Source organism: Netta rufina, assembly GCF_964035555.1.
Source record: "Netta rufina genome assembly, chromosome: 8".
In the NCBI taxonomy this organism is placed as follows: domain Eukaryota; kingdom Metazoa; phylum Chordata; class Aves; order Anseriformes; family Anatidae; genus Netta; species Netta rufina.
Genome location: NC_140131.1, coordinates 21,470,265 through 21,493,433, shown reverse-complemented (window position 1 = coordinate 21,493,433; position 23,169 = coordinate 21,470,265). Strand labels below are relative to the sequence as shown.

Sequence of the window (23,169 nt, the reverse complement as noted above, 5' to 3'; positions counted from 1 at the left end):
AGCAGCGACGGGGCCCTCGGAAACCATGTGCTTTCTACAACAGCAACTACCCATGTCTAAACGTGAAACTTTCTCAGTGTTAAAAGCAGTGGGGATAAGAAAAGAGGGAGGAGAGGAAGAGGAGGCTTCCAGAGCGTGATCTGAATGTGGAATTAGGACTTTTTGAGTTTCTGTGCTTTTTTGGTTAGCAGTAGCATCTTGCAGTTGTTGCCTCTCTCTAGCACAAAACCCTATCCTCCCTAGTCATGGGGTCATCTGTTGGGAAGGCAGGTTTCCTTTAAAATTACCACGCTGGTTTGTCTGTAAATAATGTCTCTGCACCTTCCCATCCTTCCAGACACCTCAGTGGCTCTCACCTATCCCTGTGTTTGGAAGGGCCCTAAGGGCAGCTCTGAAACTTGTGTAGCCAAGTATGATCCAAAGCACCGTCTCCCACACTGGCTGCTGGGGTCTGGATCCTGAGGCTGTGAGGAGAAAAAGAGGGTGGGAGTGAGAAGACAAAGGCACACGATTCTTGCTGCTTCCCGGAGAGGAAACCGTCAGCAAACTCAGCTCACCTTCCCACTTTGGTTGCACACCTCGTGATACCACAGCAGCTGACGTGTCACAGCCCCTCCATGCCCCTGACTGCTTTTCTTCCAGGGGTGGAGACTAGATGCTATTTCTGTGTGACTGTCAAGGAGCTGAGCTTTTTTCATGAGGAAGGTAACCCCAAAAGCTCTTGCTAGACCTGGTCTTCTAGTGCAAATGATTGTTTTTCAGTGATATTATTTATGTGTACTATAGTTCAGCCTCAGGACCCCAGTCACTGTTAGGCTTCATTGTGCTAGGCACCATACCAAAACTTCACACAAAGAGGCTTTTGGCCACCAGAGACTTTAATGACCTCAGTGGCTTTTTGGGAATGAACTGCCAGCCATTGGGAAAGAGTTGGGAGAATGAATGTCCCATCTGCCCCATGCTGAGGTATAAGAAAAGCACAAGATCCATCTGCCGTGTCAGGTATCGTTTCTCATCGTAGTACTACACCAGCGCATGGCAGGGAGAGGTAATGTGAAAACACAACCTTCTTTTTGTTATTTACTGATTATTGACTGTTGTTGTTACCTACCGATTGTCCACTGTGGGCTCAATGCAATGTAAAGAAATTCTAAAGGCACAGACCCTGCTGCATGGTGCTTGCTTAAAAACAGGGTGCAGGACGAGTGTCTGGGCGTGAAGTAGTGTGCAAGGCGTGCTTTGGCCCTATTCCCACGGCCTGGACAGCCAGCTGCAGGAGAGGGCTCTGTGCAGATGTCAGTTGTGTAACACCACCTCTGTACTGTAATTCTTACCATCTGAATTGCTGCAGCATCGCTTTCCCAGCTTATCAGCTGTCAGATTCTTGTGATATTTTCTAGAGGGGAAGTGGATCGTCTGTGGGTTTAAGTCTGCAGACCAGAGGTCTGTTTTCTTAGTTTTAGGAAGGTCTGGAAAGGGACCTCATGGATCTTTTCCTTCTCTCCTTGGAGTCATCCACAGATCAGAGGTTGGTAAACCCATGTTCTGGTTTATTGTGGTGGGTAGGTTTGATACATCAGATAGCTGGTGATAAAGATGTAAATGTGATCTGGTGTAAACTGGGTAGTCTGAATTCTGAAGCTATGCATAATATTTGGAACAAGATGCAAAAGGTCGGCTTGGATATTACAAGTTACTATCCCTACGTTAGCAGGTTTTGAGGCTTTTTGTAAGGCTGCTGTGCGGGATGTTAGGATGGATGGGTGTAGGATTGTGATAGGGATGATGAGTGTGTTTGTTTTGTTCTGGAGATGCGTTCCTGTGGTCTCTAAGACACTGAATTCTAAATACAGTACAAAAGCAAAATTTCTGTTCAACGGGGAAACCTGCTTTTCAAAACCTGGCTGGTCAACTCTAGAACTCTCCTGCAGTTTTGTAGGCAAAAATCATCTCAAGGTGGCATCCTGCGGCCACACTTGGACTTGGCTGCACAGCCCCTTGACTTCTGAAGCTGTTGATGAGATGCATGAGGTCCGTAATGCAGGGGGACAGAGCCCAAAGCCTGAACATCACTGTGCAAATTTCACCGTGGCAGCTTTGTGCAAACTTACTCGCTGCCTGTTTGAGAGTGGGAGCAAAGAGCAATGTCTGCAGGGGAAGAAAGTTGGGCCCTGGATTTTGCTGTAATTCTGCTTTTAATGTACTTACTGCTTTTAAAGAGGAGGAAGATGGCCACATTAACTGCCCCAGGGTGCTTCTCTTAGAGCTCCTGGTACATCTTCTGAGTGGGCTTGGATGATGCTGACCTCTAGTGCCAGCTGACACATCCCAGCGGAGGCTTTTTAGCACGTGCCCTGCAGGCACCCGTTGCTGAGAGGGTCACAGGGACGACCAGGAGATGAGGAAACAGCAAAATGAGATGTTTTTGTCTAGGAATAAGGACAAGGAAAAGAAAATCAGAAGTGAGGGCAATTCCCAGGCTTCCCTGATGGCTACAAAGGCTGGTCCTGTTCAGAGTGTGACTCCAGAAAGCCCAGTAGGTAACATCTCCTGACAGGCTCCTCCAGTCAGTGTTGGCATCCTTTTATTTTGTGCCAGAAGTCATCAAAAAACTTCAAAGCAGCCAAAAGCTCTGTAAAAACCAAGCTCCTCTCTTTCCTCCATCTGTCTGGGGAACGGCTTTGAGCAGGCACACTCAGAGGTGGCACTGCTAACAGGAGCTGTATTCCTGCCGGCTGGTGTAGGGTGAGTGTTTTGCCCCTTAAATTGATGCCAGATAATATCCTCGACAGGAAATGTCCTAGAGCATACAGTGGAGCAAAGGTGTTGTCTGAAGCACACGAATCTATCACGGTTATTTTTGTTCCTGCTCTTACAGTTTGTCTCTCCTGCAGGAAAGCAGCCTAGTTATTTAAAGTAATTTATTATTGTTATTTTAATAAGAAATTGGCACCAGTTGCTTCTTTTATGTCAAATGTCAGGCTGAAGTGAATTAAAATAGGCAACTTATATCTCTTCCTCTTAAACCAGAGGCTGATGAAGGAAATAATGACAGAGCCAAAGCTTCGGAAAGCACTGAGTGATGACTAATCCCCATCGAGGACAAATATCCTACCTTTGATTCATCTCTTACTGATGTGAAAGGGATATTCAGAACTTACAAACCCCATTTTCCCTCTCCACAAGCACACACCTCCAAAAACGTGCTCCCACTTCAAGTAATGTCAGAGAGTGCCAGCATATGAAGAGATGGGAAAAAAAAAAAACGTTTCACTCAGCTCTTTTTATTCAGTGTTTCTGCTGGCGTGTATCCAGCCAGCTCTTAAGTCCTTTGACAGCAAAAGGGAAGAAGAATTTTACAAATTGCTTTTCCCTACTCCATAAACTCCAGCCGTCGTTCAGTCCAGAAGCAGATGCGGAACCCGAATCTGCTCTGAGTTTCCTTCTCCTGCTTGGGCCAGGTTTGGGATTATGTCCGTCGTTTTATTGCACCTGTTAATGTACCGATGGGTCCCTGCCCTCCACGCTGGGAAAGCGTGAGGGGCAAAGTCCTGCTGGTGTGAGCACAGGAGGTGTGTGTGTACGTGGGTGTGGGTGCTGAGAGTGCATGTGAATTCACCTATACGTTACTTAGTGTCTCCTTCTAGAGAAGCTATTCTGAGACCTAGATGTGCATGTTAAAATAGGAGAATTAGGCATAAATGACATAAAACGAGATTTTTAGCGGTGTTGTGTTTGCCTCTTGTGTAAGTTCGACTAGTGATAGGAGATGTACAATTCTGCTAGGCTTCCAATTACCCATAAGAGCACATGTATCCAACTGAACTGAATGTTCACCGATAGACACAAAACCAAAATGTTTACAGCATTCAGAGCAATAGCAAAGCATACCTCATGCCAGTCCTGGAGTGCCTCTCACTTGTCCCTGCAAACTCTCCCTCACTGTGGGCCTCCTTCTCCCTCCAAACCCCTCTCTCCTTCTCAGCCCTGTCTCTGTGGACGTCCCTCCTCTTCCTCATCTTTACCTTCCTGAAGCACTCCTGTCCACGCCAGCCTTCCCCTCCACCAGCACTGCTTGAGCCCTGGTCTCTCCCAGTCTCCCCTGCCCTCCTGGCTGCATGCCCTCTGTCCCCAGGCGTCTGTCTGTCCTCCTTTTCCTTTTCCTTTTCCTTTTCCTTTTCCTTTTCCAACTCTTGTCTTGCCATCTCCCTCCTACACACCTCCTACTGTTGCTCCTAGCAGCTGTTCCTTGCCCATTATATAAGGAGAAACCACTTCACCTAATTTATTCACCATCTTTCCTTCCTGGAGCTGCTGCAGTTGTCTTGTTCCTTGGTACTGCGTTTTCTCTGGCACCGAAGCATTTTATCACAGACCTGGAATTAATGTCAGTGTCGCTGCCAGACCAGAGAGTGCTTTTCTCTACCGTGCACCCCTTGGGCTTTGCAGAGGCTCGGCTTGTCCCAGTGTCGTGTTTTTGTCCTCCATTCGTGCTCCACGTGCTGTGCTTGCGGCAGGGGCTGGCTAGGTGAGACGGCAGCTGTGCTCCGCGCGCTTGGGCACAGGCGGAGCTGCCTCGGCAGGGTCGCAGCTGTGCTTCCTTTTAGCTTCCTGATTAAAAAAAAAGTAGAGTAAATAAAGCTGTGCACCTTGTATTTGCTTAGTGAAGTCGGTCGTTTTGCTCTGTGTTTCCTCTTGGTTTTACTGGAAGGCTGCATCTGGGATTTGATGCTCCGGTAAGCTCAAGTGGAGTTCAGGGAGCTGAGCGCATGGGAAGGAGGTGGCAAAAGGGGGTGAGCTTAGTACTGAAAAAAACAGAACATTTCTGGCAAAAAAGCACAGGAAAAGGACTTGGGGGGAAGGAGGCTTTTTGGGGTGTTTATGCAGCCCTCTGTGGGACACCGGTGTTGAAAGGGAATGTTGAAAGGTTGAAAGGGCAGGGTACAAGCACGCCATGGGGTGGATCCACCTTAAACTCCGTGACCAAAGTGTCTCATCCTTGCATAACCTCTCACCCCCTTCCTCTGCAAGCAAAACGAATGAGACACATGGAGTTCAGATGTTTCTCCAAGCTCTCTGGCACCTCCATCTCCTGTGGGATGGCAGGAAGGGGCCTTGAGGACCTGGTAATCGGGCCCGAGTAAGGTGCAGATCACGAGAAACGTGATCGTGGGTGGCTCAGAGGAGAGGTAGGAGGGAGTGAGCGCACGGGGTGAAGTCAGAACTGAGCCACCAGGTACCTGGGCAGAAGACCAGCTCTTGGAAGATGTCCCCTATGCCACGTTTTTATTTTAATTGTTTAAAAATTACTCAAAGTCCTGATGCTGTAGCTGCCTCCATGGTGTCTGAGTGCTGCTGGTGCCGCAAGATAACCGGAGCAGTTTGGGCAGGACGCACAGGTGGTTCAGTCTGATTCCTTCCCTCAGGGAGGGCATGGGCTCGGCTTCACTTCGCCTTCCCTTCCTCATTAGCTGCTCGTTTGCTAGGCTACCCTTCCCCTAACGAGGCTGGAGAAGCTCCTCAGCCACATCAGCTGCCGTCTGGGCGATGCCACCCCCCTGGTCATGTCCCCACCTTGTAAAGTGTCGCTCACCTGCGCTTTATCGAGACCGCGAGGACATGAAATAAACAGTCTGAGAAGCACCCACCTCGTGCCTGTATCTCCGGGAAAGCCCTTGATCCTTCACGGGGAGGGAAGTGGGCATGGGTTGTACCCGGGGACGGAGGGCTGCCTCCTAAAACAACTGCTGGGGAAAGGCTGAAGGAGCTGCAGGGAAGGCAGCCTGGAGAGCGGTGACTGGGGAGGGATGAGTGGGAAGAGGTTCTTCAGGTCTGGAGCCGGGGGAACCCTTTGCCCCCAGAGGAAAGTCTTATGTGGGAAGGGCTGGGGGCACGCAGAGCATCCCCGAGGTCTGGCAAGTGGGAGCAGGCAGCGACCTGGCCCCGGTGCCCTCCTCGTGGCCCAAAGGTAAGTGTTCGGTACACAGCCCCCGCAGGATTGCTTCAGCTTTTAAAAAAAGAAACCTAAATGAGCTTGTTTTTCTCTGGGAATTGCTGCAGTGAAATTTATCAGTCCCTCTGTCTTCTTCCTATCTCCCCCCCTCCCTTTTTTTTTGCCCTAATTCTCTTCTTTTATTGTTTTTCCTTTTTATCTGCAGCTTCTTTCCCTCTAAGCCTGTCTCTGAGCCAAAACAATTTGCATGCATCCAAGGGGAGAATCTGCCATTAGTGCTGCTCTGTCTCTCCTCTCAGGATATATTTAGCTATCGCCTTTTTTTATTTTTTTTCCTTGCTCTTCAATGGCTTTAAAGAGCAGGTGCTGGGAACGGAAAGAGAAAATTAAAAATACCTGCTGTCAGATACCTCTCCCTGCGCAGATGCGCTCCGGCGCTTCAGAAAGCGAGCGTGTGAGCAGAGTGGGTAACAGCTGCCCCTTGAAAACCTCGTTTGTAATTCTAATTTATTATTATTATTTTTTAATTTCGATCATCTCTTTCCGCACTGCTACAGATTTCCAGAGCAGCTATTTCCTCTGGTGCTCCGTGCGAGGGTGGCCTGCTCTTTTGCCGGGGATCCAGCCAGCGCCCTGGGACCAGGGCAGTGGCTCGCTGTCAGGGGGGTGAAGGATGCACACTCTTCCTCTCCTCTTGCTCCCCTGCCTCCCTTCCACATCCCTTAATGCATCCTCCCCTTTATCCCATCACACTGTATAATTGTGCGGTTCCTCTTCTGCCTCTCTCCTTCCCCTCTGCTCCCGGTCTCCCACGCCCAAGATCTGCTCCTAATTTATCAGGACTCCTTTTCTTTCTTTCATGTCTTTTCTGGAAAAAAAAAAAAAAAAATCTCTGCAGGTAAATGGGGGTGGGGAGAGGCTTTTATAAGAAGAGCTGAGCTTGGTGCAGCCCACACCAAAAGGTGGCTGGGCTCCTGCTCCTCCTGTGAGTGTTTCCTCCCCAAACTAACTGATGTGCTGAAATGAGGGCACCAGAAATCCCCGCAGCATCTCGCAGAGCTTCACAGGGCTTTGGGGGCCCTTTTTACGTGGTGCTGGGGATAAAGACTTTATTTTCCTCTTTTTGCATCCCTAAACCAGAAATGACAGAGGTGACAAGCTTCTGTACTTCTGTAAAGCCAGCAGCTCCATCCCTGCAAGTGCCGGGGCTGCGGACACGGTTCTCCCATTGCCGGAGCCTCCAGCACCCACACCTGCGCATCCCACCTTCTCCCGAGCACCCAGGGCACCCATCTGGGGCTGCCAGGACCTCCCTGGAGGGACCAAACCCCACGAGGACGGTGCTGGTGATGCGAGGGGCCGGGCTGGTCCATGGGTGGGCGGTGGGCTTCGTGCCAGCGGTGCCGTGGCACACGTACGGGAAGGGAGCACGGCTCGGGTGTTGCGACACGGCTGGGTTTTGGTGTTCCAAAACAAGGGCTGATAACGCAGACACCGGGCTGGAGCCGCGGGAGGCCGCTCAGCTAAATAGAACAGGAAGCACGTAATTAAATTAGATACAGAGCAGAATGAAGACATCTGAGTACACATACGTAGCTGGGCTCAGAGGCTCTTGCATAACCCAAACGAAGAGCTCTGCATTCAAAAATATTGCAATGACCAGATCCTACGCTGGAGAGCTGCCCACCCTCAAGCCTCCCTCACCCCTTGAAGGGGAGAGTGAAAGAACTGTGAAAAAAATTGTGAAAAAAACCTGGCCTTGATGGGGAGGACTCTGCTGGAACAGCCCGATCCCACGACCCCACTGCCTGGGCACAGTTTCCTACAGCTTTGTGCATCCTCTGGCCTTTGGTTGAATCTTTTCCTTTAGGTTTAAAAAGGTTTTATCACCCAGGCTATTGATAGCCAGGGATGAGCAGGGAGGAAGGAAAGGGATGAGGAGTTTCCATTGTTTCCATGCTCTCTTCTGCTTTTAGTCCCTTCCTACTCTTTCCACCCCTGGTTCCCAGTAGGATGCCCCTTTATCAGGTGTTTCCTCACACTTTACTCAATCTTCCACTGATGCACTCCCCTTCTCCTACCACAGCCCCAGCAGAGTATTTATGACGAAGACACGCCAGCAAACGTCAGCCCTCGTTTACCCAGCTGCAGACGTGGCAGGAACATCGCTCCCCTCCGCTCTGCTCGCAGTGCCTCGGCTGCAGCGGGGTGCTTGGGGAGCTGCAGCGGGGTCTGCAGAGCGTGCCAGGGCCCCTCATCCTCATTGCCAGCCCTGGGGGACCCTCCTGCTGCGGTGATGCCAGCTTCGGCCACGCGGTGCGGAAGGGTTTGAAGTCACCAGCCCTCGGGATTGCGCTGATGAATCGCCTTGTCCCCCCCTCGCCGTCCCCGGCTGCGTGCCCGCGGTTACTCAGCAGGCTCCGCACGTCGGTGGAAGCGAGCCTGTTTTTTCCTCTTATCGAGGAAGCTGTTCTGACTGCGATGCTCAAGGACGAGCCTCCCGCCCCCCTCCCTGAGCACCTACCCAAGCCGTTATCTTCTGCGCTGGCTGCCGGAGCAGCTCGTGGTTGGCTGGAGCACGGCGTGGTGCTGGGTACCCTCCCAGCCCTCCCACCCCATATAAACACGGCTCCTCGCTGCTTCTCCAGCACACGGCAGCAGCGGCGGTGGTGCAGGTGCTGCCCCAGGGAGCCGATGAGCTGCTGGATGCCTCGGTGCCCAGCTCTCAGCATGTGCCGAGGGGTAGCCGCGCTTCCCATCACTTGCCTGGAAAGGTAAGGGGCTTTGCCACGCCGCAGGGCTGGGAAGCAGAGGAGGAGCTGGAAAAAGATGATCCTAACGTCGGAGCAGCTGGGTCCACCGTGGTGGCTGTGGTGGTGTTTTGATAGAGATCCGGGTGCAGCCTGCAGAGAAACACGCAGCTGGGGAAGGCAGCGTGATGTGCTGTGGCCGCAGCTGTGAGGCTCCCCTGGAGGGGACGCAGAAGCCAAAACGTGCAGAGGGGACGGAGGCCGGGCAGGGCTGCCCCGTGTCACTCTGTGCAGACGCACGAGGTTTGTTTTGCTGCCTCCGTCTTCGCAGAGCTCGCTCCAGGTTGGCAGCTGCAATATTTTTGTCGGCGCTCAGTGACATCCCGCCAAACATGGCTACGAAGCCCCATGCCGCTGCCTTGACATTTAAATGCTTATTTTTGTCCGGGTGCCTTGGGATGCCTGCAGGAGCTGCAGCACACAAATAGCAGCGGGGCTGCGCGCTGCCTCAGGGGCACCCAAGGGAGAGGAGCCGGGGAAGCAGCAGCTCCCACCCTATTGCCACAGAGATGCCCGGCAGGGATGTGTCCGGCTCCCAGGTGGCACAGGAGCTGCGCTGCCCCCACTCTCTCTGGCTCTTGGAGGTGTGGGGCAGGTGGATGGTGCCACCACCACCTCCACAGCACGGCAGCAGGGCCGGTAGCACCCCCAAAACAGCCAGGGAGCAGCTGTAGCAGCAGCACAGCAGGGAGATGCTCCCCCTCTGCCGAGCTGAAAGCGACTGCTGTCACTTTCCCAGTGTGCTGAGAGCAGCGCTGCGTGGCTGGGAGGGCGGAGAAGGAGCTGGGTTTGTGGGTTTATGCTCCTGAGGGGGCTGCAGAGCTGGGGGGGCACCAGGGCTGCAGCTCTGCCCCATGCACGCACCCAGCACTGCTGAGCCTGGTTGCCAGGGAGAGGAAAAAGCAATTTGGGGATCGTTTTATTGCACCCGGCAGAAGGCAAGAAAGGAGGTGAAGGAGCGAGAGGGGATGGTGGTGGCGGTCCCACGTCCCCACATTCTCACCTCTCCCCTTCCTCCCTGCTAGAGCCAAGGAACTCAAGAGCCGCCTGGGGATCCTGCTCCACAAACCAGAGCTGGCACACCGCATCGGGGCGGCCGGCAAGCTGCAGCTGGGCTCCAGGCAGAGGTAAGGCAAGCTGGGGGCTCTCCTGGGGGATGCTCTGCCCATCTGCGCAGCAGGGAGGATGCAGCGCTGCTCGTCCCCACGGTCCCACCCCGGCAGGCAGCGGGGCGGATCGTGTCCCAGCTCCACCAGTTATAAAGCCAGACTGGGGGCTGATGTTCTGGCATTAGGCGGAGCGGGGACTCAGCATCGAGCAGGAAAAGCCAGAGGCTCCCGCAGGCACTGGTTTCTCAAACCAGTGCCTGGGTCCCCCGGGGAATGCAGACAGCGCTGGGAAAAAAACACTAAATCTTGCTGCTGGAGGCAAGGCACCTTCGTGCTGAGAGGCTCTGCTGGGCTGGCACCAGGGAAAAGGGCTCCTCTGAGCATCCCCTAAAGACTGCCTGGCCAAAGCTGCGCTATGGAGCTGAGGTCTGGGGAGCCGTCGGGGAAGGCAAAAGAAAGGGAAAAAGAGAAAGGAAAGAGGGCCCACAGGTAATGGATACTGGGGTCTCGCTGTGGTGTCCCGCCGGGTGCCGCTGCCTCCCTCCTTGCACTGTCTCATCATGAACTGCTTTAACGAAGCGCTCCCGTCCTTCGCCGGCAAGACGGCAAGCCTCACGTCCTTTGTCTTTTCCAGAGACTCCTCACGAGAGGTGCTCGAGTGGAGGGAATCCTTCGATCAGCTCCTGAAGAGTAAAAGTGAGTAGGATTTTTCTTTTCTCCCCTTGGTGAGAGCGTGTAGGACGTATGCCTGGAGTCAGTGCGAGAGGAAATCTGGTCTCCTCCTTGAATTAGATATGTTAGAAATTCAGGAGGTGCTCTCCCTGCCCTGGCAGAGCTGACACTCAGCCAGACTCTACCCTTTCCTCTTGGCTGGGTGCTTTCTAGGGGGGCAAGAGCACTGTCCCACGGCTTCTTGGGCCAGGAGCAGCAGGGTGGGCATGGCGAGCTGGTGGTGTGTACCTTCTGGTGGGGTCACCACGCCACCCCCAGCCATGCCCAGCACGCCTGCTGCTGGTGCAGCCACCTTCACACAGGCTGTATTTGCTCGGAAAACATTGCTGCCCTCTGTCTGCCTGTCCTGTGCTTTGAGGGATGGCTCTTACATGGGGAGAAAGCATCCGGCTGCTTTCCTGAACTGCACCATTTTCCCCTCCAAAATTCGCTGTAACTCTGGTGATGCACAGGGTTCCCTTAAGGTCTTGGTGGTGGCCAGCAAGGGTGCCAAATCTGAATACAAAAGCAGTTGTCTAGCTTAAAGTTATTCCACAGCAACAGACAGTCCTTCTGCAGTGCTACTCAGGGGCTAGGGATATTTTCCCAGCGTTTATCACACACTGTGAAGGTTAGCAAGCATCTGCAGCTTTTTAATGCAATAGAGACACGGCTCTCCTGCTGCAGGCACTATTCCATGCCCCACAGCAACTCGTTCCTCCCAAATCTCAGCTGAGAAATAAAAACACAGCCATCGCTGCTCAGTTCCTGCAGGCGTACTCATACCTCAGTGGATTTCTCCATCGGTAGAATTAGCTCTTTTCCGAAGCTGTAGAGAAAACACTCTGAAGACTCATTACAGAAAGGTCAGATAAATAAAACTTGTCTGTGGGAAAGGATTTTATTGGAGTCTCGAGGCCAATTAGCAGAGGCTCACAGGGTGGAATTTGTCCGGAGGGAAAGGAAACCCACAGATGCCACAGGCTGGTCTCCCAGGGAGAGGCTGGTTAGGCAGTGCCACATCCAGCAGCCCCTTTATCTCCTGAGTGCCTTTGTCCACTTCATTCCCTTCATCTCATCTCCTTCGTCCCCTTCATCTCCTTCATCCCCTTCATCTCCTTTGTCCCCTTCATCCCCTTGGTCCCCACTCACCACTTCTGTCTCCTTTGTGCAGACGGGGTGACCGCCTTCCACACCTTCCTCAAGACAGAGTTCAGCGAGGAGAACCTGGACTTCTGGCTGGCCTGCGAGGACTTCAAAAAGACCCGGTCGAAAACCAAGCTGGCCTCCAAGGCCAACAGGATCTTCGAGGAGTTTGTCCAAAGCGAGGCACCCAGGGAGGTGAGAGCCATTCCTGCCTCTGCAAGGTGGCACTGAACAGAAAGGCGAAGGGGTAAAATATCCCTGGGGGGGTTGTTAAGTTGGATAGGAAGATTTGCCCTGATTCATGGGAGCTTTCTAACCTCACGTGGCACCCCAAAATGAAGGGATGGAAAGGTTTGGGAGTGTCTTCACCCTCGCTTGGAGAAGACTGTATGGGAGGGAGGTTAATGCTGAGCTAACATTTGTGGGCTCTCCTTCCCCGCAGGTGAACATCGACCACGAAACCAGGGAGATCACCAGGAAGAACCTCTCAGGGGCCACCTCCGCTTGCTTCAACGAAGCCCAGGCCAAGACCCGCACGCTGATGGAGAAGGACTCCTACCCCCGCTTCCTCAAGTCCGCCTCCTACCAGGACATGACCAAGCAGGCTGCCAGCCGCGGCACCAGCAAGCGCCTGCACACCTGACCCAGACCCACACCCAAATCCGCCTTCGGGAGGGAGGCCGGGAGGGGAAGCCCTGCCATTTCGGCAGGCTGCCCGGCACCTCAAGCGCTTCTGCTGAAGCCACCGTGAAGAGAGGCCTTCCACCCCACCGCCGCCACCGCCACCGGGGCCGCCTGCGGGGCCTGCGAGTTGCGAGGCCGGGGGACAGCAGAGGCCTGGCGGTGACATTGTTATCCCTCGCTTAGGCTGTTTGAACCCCAGGTTGCACCCGATTTTAGGTCACACACATAACTTTTTATTATCGTTGTTATTTATTTTAGCGTTGATATTACGATACATATTTATGAGAAGAGCACCACTCGAAGCATGCACACATCCCTTGCTCCGAGGAGCTTGTAAATTAATTTATTTTAGATATTGCCGCACGCAGCATGCCTCCCACGGCTTCTGTATAATAACTTCGAGAGAGAAAAATGGATTTTGTAGCACGACCACGGGGCAAGGGACGCGAATAGCAGCGGGGAGAGCTGCGACTGGCGGGCTGCTAGCGGGGTCTGAGGTTTCCTGAGAGCACGGAGACCGTTGATGGCCATAAAAGGATGCTTTGCGGTTCATGCCGTTTCCTTTTTATTTTTATTTTTTTTCCCTTAAATAGAGCTTTGTGACCGGCATCTCGGCACGTGGGCTAGCAGCTTGTCCTAGGCAGAGAATAGCCATGTAGAACAGGCACTTCGAGTGTTGAAAACTTAGGTTTTAAACACGTGGAAGAGAAAAAAATGGGGTTTTCCCCTGATTTGCAGTCGGACCTGGTGTTTCTTTGGCTGGCAAACCGGTCTGCAGCCAAGGACTTCCAAGGACCAGTTTGGGGATTTTTTTTTCTGACTCTTCCCAATTCTACCTCTGAGTCTTGGTGGGTCCCGGCTGCATTTACAGGGCCATTTAAGATGTTTTGCTATTTATTATTTATTTTTACAACTGGAACCACCTTCGTTGTGTTACTGAGGTAAATGATGCACAAAGGTCCATTTTTTATTACTAATATAACATTGTCATGACAAAATAAACTGTAAAGAGGACAATGCTGTGACACCACGTTTGATTGTGGGCTTTTACTTTATTTTTGCATTCTGGGGGGCTGTTACAAAGCACACAATGTAAGGAAAGCTGCTGGCGGCACATGGCTTGAGGCACATTTACGGTCACTTTAAAACTTGCAATGTGAGAAACACAGAAAGGCAAGGGGGAAACTTGAGAAGAGTAAAACTTCCTCTTGGCATTTGGCTCATGGGAGAGAAATAAACAGTTCACGAAAGGTTTGAAAGCAATAGTTAAGTTATGAATATATCAATTGCCAATGTATTTAGTGCTGTTTATATTGCTCACCCTTTTCTGAGCGTGTCTCAGGACTGCAGTTCACAATACCCATTTAATATCAGTAGGACACGGTTGACTTTTAAGCACAGGAGGGTTCATGTAAAGGATGCTTTGGCTCACTATCATTAATAACATTAGATTTAGCATTAATTCCATTGATGAGTGAATTATTTTCCAGGGGGAAGCACCTGGCATTAGAGGGAGCGTCAGAGACCATCCTATCCCCAGTGCAGCTCTTGCTGCCTCCCCCGTCTGGGATGCTTTGGGGTGGTGTAGCTCAGAGGTGCTGCTGCCCTAGGTGAAAACCAACCCAGGTGTGCAAAAACACACCAGCCCTTCCCAACCCTGCTCCCTACAGTTGCTATCCACCTAAATGGAGGAAGCCAGATTAAACTGCCTATTTTAACGTTTATTTGAGAAGGAAGAAATGAGGCGGAAGGTAGCCAGGATGTATTTAAATTATCCAGCAAGAAAGACTCGGTGAGAGCACCAGAGCAGAACTGAAGCAGGCAGAAACAAAATCATGTTCTTTTAAACTGCAGGGTCTGACTAAAAAAAAATAAATCAATAACCTTGCACACCTTGAAATTAATTTAAACATGATTTTACATTCAAAAATATTCAGATTGGCCAAACAAAAAAAGTTAATAAAAATACTTAGCTAAGAATTAAAATATTTTTGCGAGTTTTTTTTTAGGGGGAAATCGGGCTGTGTCCACTCTTGGTGCCCTGTGTGTCAAAATATCCCAGACTGCATTTTGGTCTTGGTGGTAGCACTGAGACCTTTACAGCTGGCACTGGAGCATCTCATTTGCAGCTCTTTTCATTCCACAGAGAGAAAACTCCATTGACAGAACCAGAGAAGCCCTGCTTGCGTCCAGCCTGTCCTCCACAATTGCTGTCAACCCCCCGTGCTAATATAACAAAACCTTTAAAGCCTTGGGAAAAAAAACAAACAAACCACAGACCCGCCTTGAGAACCAGGAGCTGAAGGCTCCCATAAACCACAGCTGAAGTTTCCCAGGGTAGAGGCAGCGAGTTTGGTAGCAGAAGGGAAGATTTCGGATGTGGGGAGCCAAGGCAGGCACTGCCCCCCAGGCACAGCCCATACTTGCTGCAGGGCTGAGTTTCCATGAGCTGGGCTGCGTGGGGATTTACTGCATGGAAAGCAATCACCAGTGGGCCTGAGAGATGTCTTGCTCTGAGGGTTTCAAGAGATATTGCCCTGAGCAGCACCGTGCCCCACGTGTATTTGCACACCTGTGTTCTCACTGTGCAGCTACATATGTGGGGTCCCTGTGAAGGCACGTATTTGGGCAGGTGGCACGTGTTGGTGTGCACACGTGGGGGCAAACTGATGTGTCATTGCATGTGTTCATCCATTATATCCTTTTTAAAAGCCTGCAAATAAATGTTATAAAATGTTGCTGGATTTTTATTTTTTTTTTAAAGGAAGCTCAGCGGCAGAGGGGATGCACTGAGGTATTGCACACGCTGCAGGCTGTGTCGCAGTGCTTTGCCAGCCTCTGCGCCAGCTGTTGGGGAGGGAGCAGCTGCACTGCACTACTTCCCAGCCTGCTGCTTCCTCCTAAAGCTCCAAAAATCCCATGTGATGGGTTTCCTTATGGCTCACCTCCCTTCCCCGTACAACTAAATGCCGCGGTTTCCAACCCTGCCCTGCTGTGTGCAAGGATTCCTACCTGCACAGTGCCTCATGATACAAAGCGAAAGGCAATAATGCTGCCTCCTGGCATTGCAGGGGTGCTGAGCACACAGCTGGGCTCTGAAACCCCGTGCTCCAAGCCTGCTCTGACATGCTGTAATCTGGGCCCAACCTGTGGGGAAGGGCAAGGGATGAGAAACAGCTGGGAGGAGCGCTGCTGGGAACCACCTCCAGCTGGGAAAATGCATTTAGGCTCAGGTAGTTGCACAGCTGCTGCTGTGACCTGTTTTGGGTGATCTTGGATGCCTTTTGAGGAGCTGCTCTGCTCTTCTTGCCCAGGTACTGGGGATGGTGCCCTGCTTGGTGGGGTCTCTGCGTGCCTGGATGTTGCCCTTACATCTTCGTGAGTCTGCTCTTGCTGATGGGCTCGCTGTCTTTTTGTGCTGGTCAGGGTTGAGCAGCAGCCTCAAAGGTCAGCAAATTCAGGTGAAAAGTGTAACAATGCTCCACTGCAAAATGAATCTTGGTCAATGCTGCTGTGTTCATAGCTGCCCCTACCAGGGCTTGGGTCGCATCCTTCTGCAGGCTATTTTCCAGGGCTGTGTTCCAGCAAGCCCCAGCAGCATGGCCAAGCATATAAACCCCGGGATGTTCCCATTTAGAAATATAATAAGGAAGCAAGCGCAAGGAACATGAACAAAAAAAACCCCATCCTACTATTCATAGTTTGTTTAAAAAAATTATTTTAACTTTGGCAGGCAGTTTTTATTGTCATGTTTCAGCTCATGGTTTTGTGGGCGGTAGCCAGGGCGTGGATGCTGCCTCAGGGGAGGGTTGTGACATGGGTGAGCATCCATCAGCACAGAGGATGAGGAGGATCATCTCCTGAGCCCCTGTCTTGCAGGGGGCAAACAAGCACTTTGCAGAAGCTCCTATGCTTTAAAAAGCCTCTGAGACCTTTCTATTCTCCAAAAATTGCCCAGTTGTGCTTGAACTTACTGTTGTGCAAAAGTAGTTAGGAGCAGGGAGGAGAGATGGGGAAATCCAACTTTGCTGGGGAGAAAAAAATGGGGAAAACCATCTTGGGGAAAACCATGTTTTGCTCTGGTGAAGCCCTGCTTTGCTGGTGTACAGATGCACAACAATTCTGCTTGATGGCTGCAAGCACCTTGCTTCTGGCTTGGTGTTGGCCCAGCTGCAGCAAAAAGCAGAGAAAGCCCTGTAGTGATGGGCTGCAGGGTACAGGGACACAGTCTGCTGTGGCGGTGTGACTTTTGTGATGTTTTCCTTCCCTGAGACCAGAGGGAGAAGGTAGAGCACAGCAGGTGAGAGCAGCAGCTCCTCTGAACTTGGTGGCCATCACTTTTCCTGTCCCTTGGCTGATTATGGTCATCCTTCAAGCGAGAAGCTTTCCCGTCCTCAATTTGGCTTCTTATTGTCATTATCCTCATGGTAACTAACTACTGTCGTGCTGCACAGCAGTGTTTGCACTGCGGTCACCACAAAGCTGTTTGTTTGTCTGGAAGGCATCCTGAGTCTGTTCTGCCTTGCCTGCAGTCATACTTACAGATTTATTTTGTGGGGAGCTGCTTCTGATGGCGTGTCTGTCAGAGCTGGCTCCCTTCCATCCTTCCACCATCAGATAGGGAGCTACTTTAAATCAGCTTCCTGAAGGGAGATTTTCTTCTACTTAGGTGGCATTGGTGTTGTGTTGTCACCTGAATTTTTTAATCACAGGTTGTATGGGTCAAAGGACTGCAACGCAGCCCTGCTATGAGCTGAAGGTCTCTCTTTAGAAGATGCTTCTGAGCCTTAAATTACCACTGCAGCTATGTGAAGGACATCCAAAATAATTATCTTCAGCAACAAAACCCACTGGCACACTGGGAACACAACAAAGTCACCGGACAAGAGCCCAAACTCTGCTCTGGTTGGAGAGGATGGTGTCATCGTTGGACCTCACAATCCCTGCAATGCGCCCATCTGCTGGCCTACAGCCTGCGAACAACAGCACCACCACAGTTGTCCATGGTCACCTAAAATTTGGTGTTCCCTTGGGGGAAGAAGCTCGGTCTCTGGCAGGCTGTCTTGGGGGCTGTTGTAGGAGAGGAGGAAAATACAAAAAGTGATGCTTGGGTGAGAGGGGGCAGCTGCCTGCTTCCAGCACAGCTCGGGTAGGGAGCTGGGGCTCAGTGACTGCCTGGGCGAGATCCAGGAGCTTGGCTGGTTTGGCCACAAGGACGGATTTACCAAAAAGTGTGGAAAAGCTTCTACAAAAGACCAGTACTGGTGCATTTAACATCTCTGTGCTATTAGCTGCTGAGAGCGAGTTTGCAAACCTCTCTCCTGTGCTGCAATGTCACCAAACACCCCTTTCCCCCCAAAAAAAACCAACAGCCCTCCCCACAAGCAGATCAAATCCTCCCAGGCGCTGCTCCGTCCAGTGGGAGGAGAAATTGTGCTCGTGACGCTGCTGGGAAAAGCTGCTCCCTGGCTTCGGAGTTGCTTTAAGCTGCTGCTGGGTTTGCAGCTGGGCAGGGGTCCCTGTCCCCTCCTGCCTGGGGCTGGCGGCCCTGGGTGACAGCAGGCAGGGCTGTGGGACTTTGCGTGTCAGGCAGTGCGCAGCTGCGTCTGGCTGCAGGACAGGGGGAAGGGAGCAGCCCTTCGTGCTTCCTTGGGCAGGACGTCTGCAGCTCTGCCTCTTGGTGGAGGAAGTAGAAACAGAAAAAGGGGCAGAACAAATGTAAACCTCTGCCTCGGACACCTTCTCCTCCACCTCTTTCCCTCTCCAGTTCTTGCAGGTTCTCTGTGCTGGCGGCAGTCCGTGGTAGGTGAGAGCATCCGTGTGTCCCCTGCTGTCTGCAGCCCCTGGCCGTGCCGGGGGGATGCTGTGCTGCTTTTCCAGCCTGGTGCTCCAGAGAGTGGCTGTGCCTTCTCCTTTGCTCCTGCCCACACCCAGCTCTGCCTCGCGGACCCCCCAGCTTTAAGGAAAGAGCGGGGTGCTTTGGGTCCTCTGAAAGCAACGATTTATTCGTCTGCATGCAGCAAAAGGCACGGGAGTTAGATGCAGTGCATTTCTCAGCGAAATACGGTATTTGTTTGCTGCTTGGTGGTTTGGGGGAGGAGGGGAGACGAAACGAAGCGAAAATAAGATGTCTGCCTTTCCCGAGGGTTGCAGTACTGTGAATTTAAGCTTCTTAGTTAAAGCTGCTCTGCCCCTTTTCTGATTTGTTTAGATACGTTAAGCACGGTTCCGCATGTCGCATATGCAAATGCCGGTTTCTGCCTGCCTGCTGTGTTCTCCTCCCGAAAACACCACCGAAATACCAGGTAACCTGCAGCGAGCCTGCCCCGGGGCGCAGGAGGCAGCCGCCTCATCCAGCATGGAGGCTGCAGATGATCTCGCCTCCAAGCTAAACGTTGCTGTGATAAACTCTGAAAGAGAAAAAGTGCTGGAGCTGCTGGAGAAAGGGGCAGATGTGAACTCCAAGGTGGGCAGCGGCTGGACACCGCTGCAGAGTGCTGTGCAGGCTGAGGACAAGGACATGGTCCAGCTCCTGCTGGACAGAGGCGCGTGTCCACACGCCAGGAAGGACAACGGCGCCACCGCCTTTATTGTGGCAGCGATTGTGGGAAACGTGGAAATCCTGGAGCTCCTTTTTGGTTATGGGGTTGATATCAATGATCATGACGACAATGGCTTCACAGCTCTCATGGAGGCTGCTTGGCATGGGAAGGAGGAAGCCCTGAGATACCTGCATAGCAAAGGGGCAGATGTGAACATGAGGAGGGTAACCAGCGAGGAGAAGGAGAAACTGAACAAAGGGGGCAGGACTGCACTGATGGATGCCTGTAGGAATGGCCACTTCTCAATTGTAAAAACTCTTGTCAAAGATATGGGGGCTGATCTGAACATTTGTGACAATGAAGACAGAAATGCCTTGATCCATGCCCTTAAGTTCCGTGACGGGGAAATATCTGAGGCTGTCTCTATAGTCCATTTCCTGCTGGACTGTGGTGTTAATGTCAGATGCAAAGATGAAAGTGGGAAAACTGCCCTCATCCTAGCTGTTGAAATGCAGAACCGGTGTTTGGTGAAAGCTTTCTTGGACAAGGATGAAATAAATATCGATGATGCAGATGAGGGTGGCAAAACAGCACTGATGGTGGCTGTGGAGAAAAATGATTATGATATTGCAGAGATGTTGTGTGAAAAAGAGGCAAGGACTGACATTGGGGAACTTATTGCTATTGCAAATAGAAAATATTCTAATAAAATGCAACGTCTTCTTCGCAAGTACAATGCCAAGTATGTCCCAGCAAGCTACGAAAACTGGGAGCCAAAGAGCAAACGCTGGAGGAGCCAGCTGCAAAGCCTTCATAAAATCTATCGGCCCATGATTGGCAAACTAAAGGTATTTCAGTACATCCGTCAGAGAATCCAGAGCACCTCCCGGGGTGGCATCTACCTGGGGCTCCACGGTGGGACAGAAGTGGCAGTAAGAATATTCCTCAGCGCACAGGGTAGCGAAGAGAAGGAATTCCTCGACCAGTGTGGTGACTGCGAGCATCTACTGAAGCTCTTCCAGTTTGAGAAGGAAAGAGGCTACATGTACTTGTGCTTCCCTCTCTGGGAGAAAAACCTTGAAGAACACCTGCAGGACCCAGAAGATGAAAAGGATTACAAGGGCATCCTGAAAATGATCTTCCAGGCAGTGAGAGAGCTGCACTCCCTTGGATTTGCTCACCAAGCTCTGCGTCCCAGCAACTTCTTGATAGGTTGTTTTGTTTTCTATCTATTTTTGTTTTGCTTTCCTGTCGCCTATAGTTCAGAGGAGGTGCCTCGTAGCTTTCTAACACCCCCTGCCTCAGATCAGATATGAAACACCAGTGCAGGTATCTTTATGCAGAACGGGATGTCTGTGGCATTTGTTCTCTTAGGGTAGGTACAGGTGTGCTGCCAGACAGTCCTGGGAGGGTGAATAGATCGGCCTGACATGCCTCATGAGATCTGCCTGCCTTGTCAGGGCTTTGTGGGTAGCTCAACTCACAGCAAGTCTTTCCAGAGAAGTCTCCTAAAGAAGGCCCTATCCAGAACACGGTGACAAACTTGCGTTAAGGTTCTCTGCCATCACTTGCTGATATTTTCTCTTATTTCCTCAGATTTAGCTGGCAAGATTTACTTGGCGGATTTTGATAACAACAGAGTGTTGATTGAAGGCAACAAGGAACTTACAAGCTCAGACTTACAGGTAACTTCCCTCCAAATCAATAAATGCTTTCAAATATCATCTACTTCTGATATCTTCTTTCACTGTGAATCCCAGGAGAAGCTTTTGTGCATCCTCAGCTAGAAGGAGCAGTCTCACTCTTTTTTGGGCAAGCCCATAGAAGAGCAAACCCCACATGAGAATGAATTAGGGTGCAAGGCTGTGGCTGGTGCTGGGACCTCCCCAGATACCTCAGGAGCAGGATTACAGTGCCTGACCCCTCAGTCCTTGTGCACACAGCTTCAGGGTTCCCGTCTGTGTTTGTGCACGCCTATAGGTGCATGTCTACACGTGCATTTTCCCCATTTATGAACATTGCTCCCACTTCGTCCCTTTGGTAAGAAGCTTCATGTGTCTTGAGTGATATGTTTCCTTGCAGGACCTCAGCAGGCTCGTGCTATATGTCTTAGCAGGGGGTAGGAAACCCCTTCGTGAAGTCAGTATCGAGGATTTGGATGCAGATTCCCCAGATTACGAGGAGGCTCTGGACCTTATAGAGTGCCTGGCCTCTCACGATGACCAGGGATGGGGGGGTCTGAGCAAACACCCCTATTTCTGGAGCAAACAGACGTAAGTCCTGGGAGTAAAGGAACATTCTTGGTATGGGATTTGCCTGTGGTGCTGGAGACAGTGATGTTCTCTTGCAGCTAACGAAGCTTGTTGTTCCACAGCAGGTTCAACCTCCTGAAGAGTACCTGGAATAAAATCAAGGATCTCAAACGGGATAAAGATCTTTTTGAAACTATTAATGCTGGGAGTCCTTACCCATGCTGGACTGAGACGGTAAGCATCCTCTCTTTGGATCAATGTGGAGCTTGTGCTAGATATCCAGCAGAAGCTTTCCCTGAGCATTTCACAAGCTCCATCTAACACCCATAAGGAGGAAAAAGTAGCCCCATGCAGATACAACCACAGAATATAGAGGTGCAGTGTCTGCACAGACCCTTTGACTTCCCAGATCAAAATAAGTGGTGGTGTTCATGTAATGCACTCCTTATACAAATGTAAGGCATCCATCCTCGTAGTTGGGGGTGGAGGTTTAAGGGCAAACCTTCAAGGGTACTTAGTGTGACCCCTAAGACAGGAACCTCTGGCCCTTGTTCCCAGCAAGTTTCTGGCAGAAGTGTTTGTTTTGGCTCAAAAGCAGTGAAGTGGGGCCTGGTTTTACAGGTAGCATCCTGGAAAGGCCTTGTGCATAGTGTGAGATCTGGCAGGCATTGTTCAGCAGGGCAGCCTGAGAGGCCGTCAACGGGGCCATCCTCCAGACGTGCATGGAAATCTGCTGTGCCATGTTGGCAGTCCTAATATAACACCCTGCATCAACAAGGCAGGAGAGGAAGCCCTTTGCAGAGCCAGGGGTCTGCACGGTGCGTGTCCTGTAGAGTGAAGTCTTCTGCTCATGCTGGCAAACCCACTTTGAAGTGTCACAAGGCTTATCCGTGCAAGACGATGCCTCTGCAGGAAGGCAGCAGCTGTGATAAGTGGAGGTGTGTGTGCTACTTCCATGGTGGGGAAAGGTAGGGAATAACCTGTCACCTTTTTTTCAGATTCATCCAGAGGTTCTGCGTATCATGGAAAAATCCAGTTATGGAAAAATATTCCATTATAAAAGCAATGTCACAGACCTTCTGAGGTTCATCAGAAACCTGGATGAACACCCCAATGAAAGGTAGATGTTTGCATCTTTGTGCCTGCGACACCTGTGTTGCTGGGGACACCTAGGAATCTGCGAGATTCAGTCACTTTGAGAGCAAAATGTTCTTCAGAAGGGAGGACATAGCCAGGATGTAGAAGTCCATTAAAACATAATTTGTTAGATGGGCTGTGTCCTCTAGCAGTGGTGTGGGAGAGCTTGTGTCCTGGCAGCTAGCAGTCCGATCAGAAACAAAATCTGACTCCCAGACTTGTTCTGCAATGAGGGGTGATATCTTTATATCTCAGCTTTGAGAAGCCTCCTTGCCTGCCTCGCTGCTGTTTCCAAAGGGCTGATGGTTGCTGTGCTGAGGTGCTTGAGTGGGTCAGGAGGTCCTGCTAGGAGGTCCTGAATCCCCAACCCTCTGCAATCATGGGCGTCTTACCCCTGTGGTCGGCGGTCCCCGTGACATGGTGGTGGTAACCCCGAGCCGTGGTTTCGCTGAGGCCACCACTTCTTTTCTGTGAAGGTGCAGGTGGAACTAGGCAGATAGAGGTGCTGGAGAAGTGGCAAAAAGATGGAGCCCAGAACTTGGGGAAGGGAAAGGTTACAGCTCAGGGATTTGTAGGAAATCTTCCTGCTTTACCAGCCTCTGGAATGGCTTTTTCTATGCGAGGGAGGAACCAGGGCATCCTGGACTCCCTGGGTGTGCTCTAAAAACTTTGTTTTTGTTCTGTTTCAGGATCAGTAAAATAACAGGGGACTATGCTGAGTATTTCCTGAAGAATTTTCCAGCACTGACCATTTATGTCTACAACTGTTTACGCCAGCATCCCAAATACAGCCACTTTGTAGACATTCAGGATCCTCCTCTGTAG

General features: G+C 51.3%; 2 protein-coding genes across 2 annotated transcripts; both read left to right on the top strand.

The window, feature by feature from the left end:
- Positions 1-8,616: 8,616 nt before the first annotated feature.
- On the top strand, positions 8,617-12,372 carry RGS16 (regulator of G protein signaling 16; the record flags this gene model as incomplete). The annotated part of the gene is made up of 5 exons (XM_084291117.1): positions 8,617-8,727; positions 9,789-9,890; positions 10,507-10,568; positions 11,758-11,924; positions 12,172-12,372. The coding sequence occupies exons 1-5, from the start codon at positions 8,648-8,650 to the stop codon at positions 12,370-12,372; spliced, it is 612 nt and encodes a 203-aa protein (XP_084147243.1). The 5' UTR covers positions 8,617-8,647.
- A 6,273-nt stretch (positions 12,373-18,645) lies between these two features.
- Positions 18,646-23,169, top strand: RNASEL (ribonuclease L; the record flags this gene model as incomplete). Its single annotated transcript, XM_084291175.1, has 6 exons — positions 18,646-20,167; positions 20,552-20,640; positions 21,038-21,228; positions 21,330-21,441; positions 22,206-22,327; positions 23,034-23,169. The coding sequence occupies 6 exons, from the start codon at positions 18,646-18,648 to the stop codon at positions 23,167-23,169; spliced, it is 2,172 nt and encodes a 723-aa protein (XP_084147301.1).